The sequence below is a fragment of the Mesoplodon densirostris genome, chromosome 5, assembly GCF_025265405.1.
Source record: "Mesoplodon densirostris isolate mMesDen1 chromosome 5, mMesDen1 primary haplotype, whole genome shotgun sequence".
NCBI lineage: Eukaryota > Metazoa > Chordata > Mammalia > Artiodactyla > Ziphiidae > Mesoplodon > Mesoplodon densirostris.
Genome location: NC_082665.1, coordinates 133,253,581 through 133,267,493, shown reverse-complemented (window position 1 = coordinate 133,267,493; position 13,913 = coordinate 133,253,581). Strand labels below are relative to the sequence as shown.

General features: G+C 36.7%; 1 protein-coding gene across 3 annotated transcripts in view; it reads left to right on the top strand.

Annotated features, from left to right (window-relative positions):
• The window catches only part of MME (membrane metalloendopeptidase), a 99,070-nt gene extending 85,788 nt beyond the window's left edge, over positions 1-13,282 (top strand). For 2 of the 3 annotated variants that reach the window (XM_060100186.1, XM_060100187.1), the window contains exons 21-23: positions 730-825; positions 1,169-1,245; positions 11,810-13,282. In XM_060100186.1, coding sequence (XP_059956169.1) covers positions 730-825; positions 1,169-1,245; positions 11,810-11,909 — 273 coding nt within the window. In that variant the 3' untranslated portion in view covers positions 11,910-13,282. Of the gene's footprint in view, positions 1-729; positions 826-1,168; positions 1,246-10,748; positions 10,878-11,809 lie in introns of all 3 variants that reach the window. The other variant, XR_009532653.1, reaches the window with a different exon arrangement.
• Positions 13,283-13,913: the final 631 nt, after the last annotated feature.

Sequence of the window (13,913 nt, the reverse complement as noted above, 5' to 3'; positions counted from 1 at the left end):
TTTCTTTGTATTAAACTGAAACTAACACATCTCAGAAAATTTATTGTCAATCCATTTCTTAAGTGTATTTAGTAGAGGAAAACTACATTTTTCAATAGTGTCTATAGATCCTTAAGAATTAAGAAAATTTCCTGATGTTCAAGTAATCTAAATTCCTTCTTCTTAATGTGACTGAGGTTCAATCTATTTTGCCCTGTCTTCAGGGGGCCATAATAATTGCACATCCTTATTCTTAGAATCATAGGGTGCTAGGCCTCTAAGTGCTGTTAAGAGACTCCTTTGACTTTTGTCAGGAATCACTCATATGAAGTCTGGTGTGAGTCTCTTTTGCTGAGAGTAGTAACCAAGCCAAGTACAGCAATTACAGACTCCCTTGGCAATCTTTTCTTCCAACTGGCTAGACTCACCCATCTATACAACAACATTTAGATAAGTTTTTCATCACTATTTAAGTCATCCATTCATTCAGCTAACATTTGCTGATCATCTGACATATGCTAGGCTTTTTATCATCTGTTAATCATGAATCTTGTTCTTTTCAGAGCATTTGTAAGTAAATTCTAGTTTTCTTTCTAATCCATTAAATAATTGTAGGTTGCCATAACTAAATATATTATTATGATGATTCTGATATAAAAGGTTAATTACTTGGTTATATGATCTTTGCATAGATTTATATATAAATTTGGAAATTATAAGCATCATGTTTCTCTTTCATTAACTGCCTAGGCCTATCAAAATTATGTTAAAAAGCATGGTGAAGAAAAATTACTTCCTGGACTTGACCTAAATCACAAACAACTGTTCTTCTTGAATTTTGCCCAGGTATTGTACCTTTCTTGATTGATAGATATGAAAATCATCTTGAGTTATAATTTCATAGTAAGTTAGGTATTGCATGCTGAGTTTTCTTGTTTTAATCGATTGTGGCAGAGCATTTGATTGACTAACTTTCATTGTGTGTAACAGACTGTCAGACCGTATTAATGATAATTATGTTCCTGGCTGCCTATTATTGAACATTATTTGAAGAGTAATTGGTTGAGGAATGCAGAATTCCAATTTAATTTTTGCAATAGAAAGTTTGCTTTTCCTCCAGATTGCCCAAACCAATAATCCTTGATGGAACCTAAGTATGCTGCTTTCTTTTTTCTATTTCTGTCCCTAGGTGTGGTGTGGGACCTATAGGCCAGAGTATGCAGTCAACTCCATTAAAACAGATGTGCACAGTCCAGGCAATTTTAGGTGCGTGGTTATGAATATCTGTTGAGGTGCTCCAATATTGGCTCCATTATTTCAAATTTGGAGGGTTTTTTCTAACTCTGATTCTGTAAAATTTGGAAATCCAGTACTTTTCTTTTTCCTTCTTTTTTTTTCTTTTCTTTTTTCTTTTTGAGTGTCTCAGAAAGGAGTAACAGAACACTTCAGGATAAATGTCATGTTTACACAAGCATAGCTGTGACTGCTGTTATCCTCAGAATGTATGTGACCTAGGCCCAGTGCTTGATGAATTCCAACAAAGATGTCACCTCAGAAGAGTGGCTCTATTTAAAGCTAGAGAGACATTTCTAAGAGGTTGCAAAAGGCTTAGGCCTAGAACCAATGAGTAGCTGTTCCAAAGAAAGATTTCCATTCAACACAGAGGGAAACTTTCCAGTAATTAGAGGTCCCAACCTCTAATAACTTTGAAGCAAAGTTATCCCCAAAGCTCCAGGAGAGAGTACCATGAAGAAGAGGTCAGAGAACAATCTGCTAGGGATGCCAGAGAAAAATTCTGTGCAGAGTGGAAAGTTGAGTTATAAGATATCTAAAATCCATCCCAAATCAAAAAACCTAAGAGAACACTGGATTGAAAGAGAATCAACCAGCCAGCATTTGAATGTCAAATTCTAGACCCCCATATATCTATTTTAGGACTGAATTCCTAATTCCTACCTCTTCTGCAGGCACAACAGCAGCACCTCTCAGTCATGAGTGTGTGAAAAACAAGTTAACAATTTTGTAGGTTTGTTGGAAAACAGAGTTTGAGAACAAAAGAAAACTAATGGGCCAATTTTAAAAGATCTTCCTAAAATAGATATGAACATACTGGCAAGATCATTCACTCCTGGGGAAAAAACTCATGCAATTGTGAAACAATAAAATAGCACATTTAAAATTAAAGAATTTACTCAGCTTGTTCTAGTATCATCATCATCATCATCATCATTTGGTGTTTGCCTTAAGAGTTTTTTTAAAATTCATTCACTCAACAATTGATTATTGTACGCCTATTATATGTATAGTGCAAGCTAAATTTAGTCTTGCTAGGATATACAAATTAGCTTCTTTTTCGGTAATGAGCAACGAAAGTCCCTGGATCAATTGTCATTATGGTTTTGTAACTTTTTGTTTTAATTTTTCTTTTCTTTTTAAAATTTGTCTTCCAGTTTTACTGAGATAATTAACATACAGCACTGTATAAGTTTAAGAGGTAGAGTATAAGGGTTTGACTTGCATACATCATGAATTGATTACCATAATAACTTTATTGAACATCCATCATCTCATACAGATACAAAATTAGATGAAAAAAACATTTTTTCTTTGTAATGAGAACTCATAGGTTTTACTCTGTTAACTGTCATATATAACATACAGCAGTGTTAATTATATGTATCATGTCATACATTACATCCCTGGTACTTATTTATCTTATAACTGGAAGTTTGTACCTTAAGTTTGTACCTTTTGACTACCTTTAGCCAATTCCCCTCCTCCCCACCTCCCACTTCTGGTAACCACAAATCTGATACCGTTTTCTCTGAGTGTATTTGTTTGTTTGTTTGTTTTTGAGTATAATTGACTTACAACATCATGTTAATTCCTGGTGTACAACAATGATTCAATAGCTTTAATTTTTTAAAGTTGTCTTTTTCCTTACTAAAGTTTCAGAGGTTAAGATCTAACAATCTGAGGATAACAGAGTATTTATAAGCTCACACAAATGACCATAACAATTTGTCAAAGGTCTGCCCTACATATCCTCATGAACCAAAGCATATATCCATAAAAAGCCTAGGTGAATTTAAGTGATATTAATATAGTACCTTCTACATCTGGCATCCTCAGAGAACAAGAGGTGGCACATTAATTTTTGACAGCTAACATTTGTCTCTTGAGTATTAACATTTTTATCTTAACCCGTGGATTAAAATTTCTCTGTTTAAAATAACATTTCTAACTTCCTGCCTTATTAACACAGTATCCTGAAGAAAACCTAAGTTTTCTTTTTTTGATGACACAGACTTCTGTTATGACTCTTACTTATGGTTTCACTGTTTTATTAGGTTAGTGAAAGCCTCAGAAGCTATAACATGTGGAGTTATTTATTCCTACACTACCGAGCCATTAATGGTGACTTTCTTGACTTTTCAGTTTAGTTTTTTATTAGAGTTTTTCTATTTGTCTCTTCCCTAGTTCTCTTTCTTGTTAAGGTATTGCCTGCATTCAGCTGTGCCATTCCTCCATTCCAATTATCTCAGAAAACATATCATTATACTTTATGGTAAAAAATGAATGCAAGCTTTGAAGTAAGAAACCCTTGAGTTCCATCAATGGCTCTGCCGTTTATGAGATATTCCTTAACCTCTGGGTCTCAATTTCTTGATATATAAAGTGAGGATTAAATTATCCTGAGAGCTGCTAGGAGGATTAATGTTAATATATATGAAGTGCTTATTACATATATGTGTTTGAAAATTAGTACTTGAATTACTTTTACATGAGAGAGATATGAACAGAATAAGAGTTCCTGTGAATAAAGTATATGGATTTTGCAACATTCCATATTAGCTGACAGTTAAAGGATTTTTTTTTCCCTCATTTCTTATGTCTGCATAGCTCAAAATGTCAGTAACTGATCACTGGTTAAGTGATCATGTAGGTAAATATGTAATTGTTCTCTACCCCCAATTTTAAATTGAAAAAAGTATTTTATTAGAAAAATGTAGAATTATTTGTAACTTTTATTTTCTTTGTTCTGGTCCAAAAGATGCCTCTTCGACTATTTTTCATTCATACTAAGAGAAGTATGTGTTGATTTTTTAAAAGGGTAAATGGAATGCCAACCTTTTGTCAAGGAAATTATTATTTTCTCTGGATGTAAAAGGATTTCCTTGGCAAAAGGTTGAGGTCACACTTAGTTTTTGAAAAAAAGCTGCTTCCTGGCTGTACAAAGTAAAACACACTTTTTTAAAGAACACTAAAAACTAATAGACACTGAGTTGCTATTGAAAAATTGTGCATGGTGGTTTCTGTAGAAACATTTCTGAAACAAAGGGCAATTTTGTAACCTTATGCTTAAATAACCACAGTATCAAAAGCAAAAGGCAGAGTATAACTATAAAGAATCTATAAAACCATATAAAGCTGAATCTATAAAACCATGTTAGGTCTAAGCTATAATTATTTTATTCTTCCTAACTAAAGTTTTTTGTACTTTAAAATAAACTTCTAGGGCTTCCCTGGTGGCGCAGTGGTTGAGAGTCCGCCTGCCGATGCAGGGGACACAGGTTCGTGCCCCGGTCCGGGAAGATCCCACATGCCCTGGAGCGGCTAGGCCCATGAGCAATGGCCGCTGAACCTGTGCGTCCGGAGCCTGTGCTCCGCAACGGGAGAGGCCACAACAGTGAGAGACCCACATAACGCAAAAAAAAAAAAAAAAAAAAAAAAATTAAACTTCTAAAACTTTAGTATTTAAAGCAAAACCATTTCTCTCTCATATTCTAGAAATTTAAACGACTTCATTTTGGAAATCCAGCTTCTGTTAGCTGTCTACAGTCACTTCAGGGAACGGTTGTTATGATAATATTTACTATGTGATCTATAAATGTGTTTCTAAAGTTATTTAGACATAATATTTCTTTTTTTAACATCTTTATTGGAGTATAATTGCTTTACAATGGTGTGTTAGTTTCTGCTTTATAACAAGTGAATTAGCTGTACATATACATATATCCCCATATCTCCTCCCTCTTGCGTCTCCCTCCCACCCTCCCTATCCCACCCCTCTAGGTGGTCACAAAGCACCGAGCTGATCTCCCTGTGCTATGTGGCTGCTTCCCAGTAGCTATCTATTTTACATTTGGTAGTGTATATATGTCCGTGCCACTCTCTCACTTCATCCCACCTTACCCTTCCCCCTCCCCACATCCTCAAGTCCATTTTCTATGTCTGCGTCTTTATTCCTTTACGGCCCCAGGTTCTTCATAACCATTTTTTTTTATTCCATATATATGTGTTAGCATACAGTATTTGTTTTTCTCTTTCTGACTTACTTCACTCTGTATGACAGACTCTAGGTCCATCCACCTCACTACAGATAACTCAATTTCATTTCATTTTATGGCTGAGTAATATTCCATTGTATATATGTGCCACATCTTGTTTATCCATTCATCTGTCGATGGACACTTAGGTTGCTTCCATGTCCTGGCTATTGTAAATAGAGCTGCAATGAACATTGTGGTACATGACTCTTTTTGAATTATGGTTTTCTCAGGGCATATGACCAGTAGTGGGATTGCTGGGTGGTATGGTAGTTCTATTTGTTCTTTTTTAAGGAGCCTCCATACTGTTCTCCATAGTGGCTGTATCAATTTACATTCCCACCAACAGTGCAAGATGGTTCCCTTTTCTCCACACCCTCTCCAGCATTTATTGTTTGTAGAATTTTTGATGATGGCCATTCTGACTGGTGTGAGGTGATACCTCATTGTAGTTTTGATTTGCATTTCTCTAATGATTAATGATGTTGAGCATTCTTTCATGGGTTTGTTGGCAATCTGTATATCTTCTTTGGAAAAATGTCTGTTTAGGTCTTCTGCCCATTTTTGGATGGGGTTTTTTGTTTTTTTTTGATATTGAGCTGCATGACCTGCTTGTAAATTTTGGAGATTAATCCTCTGTCAGCTGCTTCATTTGCAAATATTTTCTCCCATTCTGTAGGTTGTCTTTTCATTTTGTTTATGCTTTCCTTTGCTGTGCAAAAGCTTTTACATTTCATTAGGTCCTATTTGTTTATTTTTGTTTTTACTTCCATTTCTCTAGGAGGTGGGTCAAAAAGGATCTTGCTGTAATTTATGTCATAGAGTGTTCTGCCTGTGTTTTCCTCTAAGAGTTTGATAGTTTCTGGCCTTACATTCAGGTCTTTAATCCATTTTGAGTTTATTTTTGTGTATGGTGTTAGGGAGTGTTCTAATTTCATTCTTTTACATGTAGCTGTCCAGTTTTCCCAGCACCACTTATTGTAGAGACTGTCTTTGCTCCATTGTATATTCTTGCCTCCTTTATCAAAAATAAGGTGACCATAGGTGCGTGGGTTTATCTCTGGCCTTTCTATCCTGTTCCCTTCATCTATATTTCTGGTTTTGTGCTAGTACCATACTGTCTTGACTACTGTAGCTTTGTAGTATAGTCTGAAGTCCAGGAACCTGATTCCTCCAGCTCCGTTTTTCTTCCTCAAGACTGCTTTGGCTATCTGGAGTCCTTTGTGTTTCCATACAAATTGTGAAATTTTTTGTTCTAGTTCTGTGAAAAATGCCATTGGTAGTTTGATAGGGATTGCATTGAATCTGTAGATTGCTTTGGATTGTATAGTCATTTTCACAATATTGATTCTTACAATCCAAGAACATGGCACATCTCTCCATCTGTTTGTATCATCTTTAGTTTCCTTCATCACGGTCTTATAGTTTTCTGCATACAGGTATTTTGGCTCCTTAGGTAGGCTTATTCCTGGGTATTTTATTCTTTTTGTTGCAATGGTAAATGGGAGTGTTTCCTTAATTTCTCTTTCAGATTTTTCATCATTAGTGTATAGAAATGCAAGAGATTTCTGTGCATTAATTTTGTATCCTGCTACTTTAACAAATTCATTGATTAGCTCTAGTAGTTTTCTGGCAGCATCTTTAGGATTCTCTATGTATAGTATCATGTCATCTGCAAGCAGTGACAGCTTAACTTCTTTACTGATTTGGATTCGTTTTATTTCTTTTTCTTCTCTGATTGCTGTGGCTAAAACTTCCAAAAGTATGTTGAATAATAGTGGTGAGAGTGGACAACCTTGTCTTGTTCCTGATCTTAGAGGAAATGGTTTCAGCTTTTCACCATTGAGAATGATGTTGGCTGTGGGTTTGTCATATACGGCCTTTATTATGTTGAGGTAAGTTCCCTCTATGCCTACTTTATGGAGGGTTCTTATCATAAATGGGTGTTGAATTTTGTCGAAAGATTTTTCTGCATCTATTGAGATGATCATATGGTCTTTCTCCTTCAGTTTGTTAATATGGTGTATCACTGACTGGTTTGCATATATTGAAGAATGCTTGCATTCCTGGGATAAACCTCACTTGATCATGGTGTATAGATATAATATTTCTGTATAAGATGTAAGGGTCTGATCATTTTTTAAAATAAATTTACTTATTTATTTATTTATTTATATTTTTTATTTTTGGCTGCATTGGGTGTTTGTTGCTGTGTGCAGGCTTTCTCTAGTTGCGGTGATTGGGGGCTGCTCTTCGTTGTGGTGTGCGGACTGCTCTTCGTTGAGGTGTGCAGGCTTCTCATCATGCTGGCTTCTCTTGTTGCAGAGCACGAGCTCTACTCACGCGGTCTTCCATAGTTGTGGCATGAGGGCTCAATAGCTGTGGCTCATGGGCTCTAGAGCACAGGCTTAGTAGTTGTGGCTCACAGGCTTTGTTGCTCTGTGGCATGTGGGATCTTCCCAGACTAGGGTTCAAACCCATGTCTCTTGCATTGGCAGGCAGATTCTTACCCACTGCGCCACCAGGGAAGTCCCTGATAATTTTTTAAAGTAAATCCAAATAGACAAAATGATATCAGTGTCTGCTACCTGAATAGTAATGGTGCTAATTTAGATACCTATATTGCTTGAGATCATCTTCCAGTCAGAATAAAGGACACTTTATAGAACCTACACCACTAATAATGCTAGAAATGTTTTCCACAGCTTAATATCTAATACTTTTAAAAAATATTCTTTCTAGTGTTTTATTTAGACATTTTAAAGTAATATGGCTATTTTGTTCCTTATTATTCTATGATTTAGCATGCCTAAGCTAAACCCTCTTTGAAATACTGATGTTTCCTCCATTTTCCTTAAATATTAGCATTAGTTTCTGATATTTTATAAATGGTGTGGATTTTGGTGGGCCTTGTAGAATTTCTATTAGCACTTATTAATCTTTAGCCCATACCTGGGAATCTATTCAGGCATTTATTTCTTCATGAATTTTTAGAGGAACATGTGTAGACCAATGTGACCTTACTTTAAAAGAATCCTGAACATCAGTTAATGATAAAAATTGGACAGTTTACTCATGAATGAAGCTGGTTAACCTTGTAGCCCAGTTGTTTATTTAAGAGACGTAGCAAAAGATTGTCAGAGAACTCATTCATTGTAAAAAGCTCATTCGGTAATGAAAAAGAAAAAAAAACAGTTAAATTCAAGCAGGAGTTGTCAGATATAAAGTTCATTGTTGGTTACATGATGTTCAACTCCACATATCTTAGGTATTTTCAATACAAGTGATTATTTGCCATGGGAATAAATAGCAGTAGTATGATAAAACAGCAACAGTATATATTTTATATATTAAAGTAAAATTTTCAAGTAACTTACTTTAGGAAATAATCAATAAAAACCTTTATTATCTTCTGTTATTATAAACAAAACACAAAAACTACATAGCTTTCATATAGCATGAAATTCATGTAAAAATGTTAATGAAATATGATCCCACTCTTAGTGAAGGGATTCACTTTAATAATGTATCCACATTTTGAAATAGATTATGTCATCCATCCAAAGATTTGATGTTATAAACAACCAAACACTAATTAGAGTCCTAGGAAAATAAGTGAAGCCCTGGTACATTGTTGACCTAATTATTCAGAATCATATTATCTAAATGGAAGCTTTTGGATGGAAAGAGAGGAGCTGGAATGGAGACAGAGGGCTGAGTGTGCATTAGTTTGGGTGTTGCTGCACGGCCAAATCCCAGTGGTGTCTTGTGAAGACTTTCTTGTTTGAAGGTTTGTGTGTTTTTTTTTAATTTCTTTAATATTTTTAAGAGAAATGTAGAATTAAGTCTTGGGTTTGGACATTTTTACTGAAGTATTTATCTCCATATGGTGATACCTAAGACAACAATCCCTTGAAAAAATGTTAATAAAGTAAAAAAAAAAAGAGCAGCTCTTTCAGCCAATGACCCTCAAATGCTTACCCTGTCCATCAGGGAGCTTGCTCCCAAGCTAGAGGAACAGTCAGACCACCAGAATACTGTCCCTCAGCCAGTGTATAGGGCTTCCTAAATTAGGAAGAGGATTAGATTAAATGAATCAAAGCACCTCTGTAACTCAGAGTCTGTGAGCCTAGAACCTTAAAGACTAGGTACTAATATAAATCCCCGATGTCTAAAATCTTTATATTCTTACATATATGATCACTTTGACCATGTATCAAGTGAACTTGTTCGAACTTTCAGGTGTAAGAAATGACACATTATTATTATTATTATTATTAATCAAATTAATTCAAACTCTAGGCTCCCACCCTAAGCCAAGAGGTGAGAAATTTAATTTCAGTCATTTTCAGTGTACTCCTTTCTAGGGTTATACTGGAATCCAAAGGTATCTCATGAGCCTAGAAATTAGGGAATAACCTCCTTTCCCAGCCTGCGATGGGTGCTGACATCCTTGCAGTCTGATCGCCCTATCGGAAGTTGGGTGGCTCCATTTCCTTCCATTGGTCATGGTCAAGGGAGGCAAGAACCGCCCCTCTGGACGTTCAGCCTCCTCGACAGCCACGTACCATCCTATCAGAAGTCCTCTCGGGGCCCTGCTCAGAGTGACAGGCACGTCCTTGTAATTCATATAACCTGCCTTTACTGGGCCCCTCTTCAGTCTTGGGGAGGCCAGTCTTCTCCCTCTCCAGCCAGTGGATGAATAGATGTAAATTCCTCTGCTCTACCCTCCCCAACCTCAACCCCCCAGCCCTTCATACCAGAGAGATTCCTTTCCGTCTTTAAGACTCCTCTAGGAGTCCTCAAAAACGTACAACCAAAAAAGTTTTCCTCCCTGAAGGATAGGGGAGTTGAGAAAGAGCTGATGTGATGGGTGACACAGTAGGAAGAACTTCTAGAAATTCGACATGGAATGGAGATAGGGAAAGCAAATGCTTTCTTCCTCTCTCTGGTTGGTCCATAGTAGCAAATAAACCAAAAACACTGAGCAGTGTTTTTCTTCGTAATGCCCTGTTACTCTCTGCATATAATCACCATGGCCAGGTGACGGGCTCATTCGTTACTTCTGGAGTCCTGCAATAAGCAAAGCACTGTGCTGGGCTTTGGTGGTGCAGCCGGGAACAAGGTATACACAGTATTTTGTCCTCATAGAGATTATAGTGTAGAGAGTATGTCAGGAAGTAAAGAAGGAGAGAAAAATCATTGCACATCGTGATAAGTGCTGTGACAGGCTAGCACAGGTGGGAGAGACTCACGTGGACTGTATTCCAAGAAGACCTCTGAGGAAGTGTGTTGAAGCAGGGGCATGAAGGCTGAGAAAGAGTTAGCCATGTAGGCACTAGGGAGTAACTTTGCAGGGAGTGTGCTTGGCAGGAACAGCAGGTCCAGAAGAGGGCAAGAGCTTGGTGAGTTTGCATAATGGAAAGTGAATCTGTGTAGTTTCAGCTTCATGAGGAACAGGAGGAGAGACAGACCATGAGGAGGCCTGGAAGGTAGGCTCGAGCCATAAGGACGCTGGAGACCATGGAGAGGAGTTTGAATATCCTTCAAGCCCCTGGAGGGTTTTAAGTAAGAGAATGACTGAACTTGATTTAAATTTTAAAGCTCACTCTGACTGCTGTGTGGAGAAGGGGTCAGAGGGGAGAGAAGCGCTAGGACATATACATGTCCACACCTCTACCATGTAGGGAGATCTCAGTAAGCCCAAGGTGGCTGAGGTGGGATGGTCCCAGTGGGAAGAGAAGGGAAGGAGCCGGTTCAGGGTTGATGGGAAAACATCACCTCTGCATCACTGTACTGACCTGTCCGCCCCTCAAATGCTGCTTGGTGCCAGTAATGGGCTGGACAGTGTTGTTTTTGCCTACTGGGGTTAGAGTTAAGAGGAAATTGACATTTTGCCAACGCTTTCAGGCTGAATCCAGTTTCTGATATCTATGGGGTTCTTTTGGGAAAAACGAAAATAATTGTTAGCTTCCCTATTCAATCAAACATCTATTTAAAGTCTATTATATTGAAAGGTATTGTTTGAAGCCTTTCAAGATACAGTAAGAAATCATAATTTTATTCTTTAACCAAATTCTTCTTAAAATAACTGCAATTCCAAATATGAATTATTCACTTATCTTACAAACACATATGAGTGTTTATAAATTGACTCCCCATACCAAGCCTAAGATGCAGGTAATATTATTATATGCATTTTACCAAAAAGGAAACTGAGGCACAGAGAAGCTAAATAAATACAACTCATAACCAGGATTCAAACCATGCAATCTGTCTTCAAAATCTGCTTTTAACTCCTGTAGTTTGCTACCTCTCCATTTAAACATTCTGTTAATGAAAAGGAATGGGCTCATTCTACCAGTTTTTTTGTTTTTGTTTTTTTTAAACTGAAAGTTCCAAACCCACACAGCTGGCCTACATAAAAAAATTCTGTAGAGCTCCTGCATGGTATGGACATGAGTATCAAATGCTGATGGTGACTTTTGTTTGTTTCACAGGATTATTGGGACTTTGCAGAACTCTCCTGAGTTTTCAGAAGCCTTTCATTGCCGCAAGGACTCATACATGAATCCAGAAAATAAATGCCGGGTTTGGTAATCTTCTGAAGAAGCGGTGCAGTCCTTGGCTAGACTTGCCCACATCACAGAAGTGGGGAACTCTGTCTGAGAGAAAAAGGGCCAGAGAGGTCACTGATTACGTGGAGGTAGTTCACGGGGATGAGAGCAATAAAAATGAAGCTAGGTTACTCTGGAAAAATGTGGAGGGAGGAGAGGTCTAACGTCTGTCAAATCAATCACTTCTCACTGTGTATATAATGCTTAATCTCTAAAGAGAATATTGCCATTCATTTCTGTTTCTCATATGATCTGCCAGTTTGATGTTTTTTCTTGGTGTAGACTGGCATTTCTAATCAAAGGGAGAAAGAAGAGGTGGAAGAATTCAGTTGGCACCAAAAGCACAGCAGTGACGTGAGAGTTAAAAACATGTTGCCGATGTACTTATTTTTACTCTTATTTGCAAAATTTATGCTCCTTCAAAACTCTTCCAAAGAATTCTTATACATATTGGGGCCTTGGGACTTAACGTAGTTTTAATCTAATTTTGCCAATCATCAGTTATTCATTCTGAGCGCATTGTATTTTAAGCACTCTTAGGGCAAAAATGAGTGTCTAAAACTGTTTTTTGTTGTACCTGCTTTGACTGATAATGAGATTCTTGAGGCTCCCTGCAATTTTCTAAGCAATTTCTTGTTCTCTGTCTCTCAAAACTTTGTCTTTTTAAGGGATTTGTAGTAATGTGTAAATAATAACTTTTATATTTAATTATTAATTACACTTATGACTAAGTAATGTTATTATAGGTAATCATTGAATATTGAAGCTTCAGACCAAGATAAATAGTTATAAACCAAGATCTGTAAAGTGATGTACAGATGAAGATTTGAGACTTTTTAAACTTATAAATCATATTGATGAAAAGCTTTAAGCACAAACTTTGGGTTAAAAATTGCCATTGGACAGTGGTCTAAAGATACCTAAGAGTTGTGGTTTACAAGCAGGATTTTCAAAATTAAATCTGTCCCTGAAGGTGGCCATGATAAAAGGGCAAAACTGCATCTATGTAGCTCTGCATCTCCTTATCTTTTCAGGTTTGTCATCTGATGGAAATATTTTGATAATAAATTGAAATTGTGAAGCCATTACTCACTAAGCTTATTGTGCCAGCCGTCTAGCTTTGGAAACCACATTTCTGAACAGAAATGAGAGGCTTCTACACATCCAATGGACTTGCTTCTAAAATTCTAACTCATCTAGAGTTCTGGGAGGGGGAGGTCTAGTCCCTGATAGCAACTCAGCTCTTAAGGCTTTTATGTTCTGTTTTCCTGTCCTGTATGCAAGTTTAGTTCATTTCATTACTTGATTAATATTTTACAAAAGGAGTCCAAAATCCTTATTTTTCCTAACAAAACATGAAAATGAAGGAACGTCCAAAATATGAGTGTTGGCTTTCCTGCCTCTTGAAAAATATCCATTTACATGTTTTTTTAAAAATGGTATTAAAATATAACATATATACCAAAATTTAAAAGCATAAGTGTACAGCTCAATGAACTTTCTCCCACTGAACATGTCCCTGTAGCCAGGACTTCTGAGAAACAGCACATTAGTAGCGCCATAGAAGCCCCTTCTCCCAACTACCACTTCACTCTTCCAAAGACAGCTACTGTCCTGACTTCTAATATCATCCATTAGTTTTGCCTGTTTTTGTCTTTTATGTAAATAGAATCATTCAGCACGTATTCTTTTGTGTCTGGCTTCTTTCACTCAGCTTTCCATTTGTGAGATTCATCTGTATCACTGCATGTGATTGTGGATTCTTTGTTCTCATTGCTGAACAATATTCTGTTGTGTGACTACACTACAATTCATCCCTTCCACTGTTGATCCACTTGAGAAGTTTCCAGTTTGGGGCTGTTACAAATAGTGCAGTTATGAACATCCTTGTGTATTATCATCTTTATGTACTTGAGATTTTAATGGACTCATTTCCACAAATCCTTCCTAAAATTATTATAAATATTGAAAATACACTTTCAAGCTA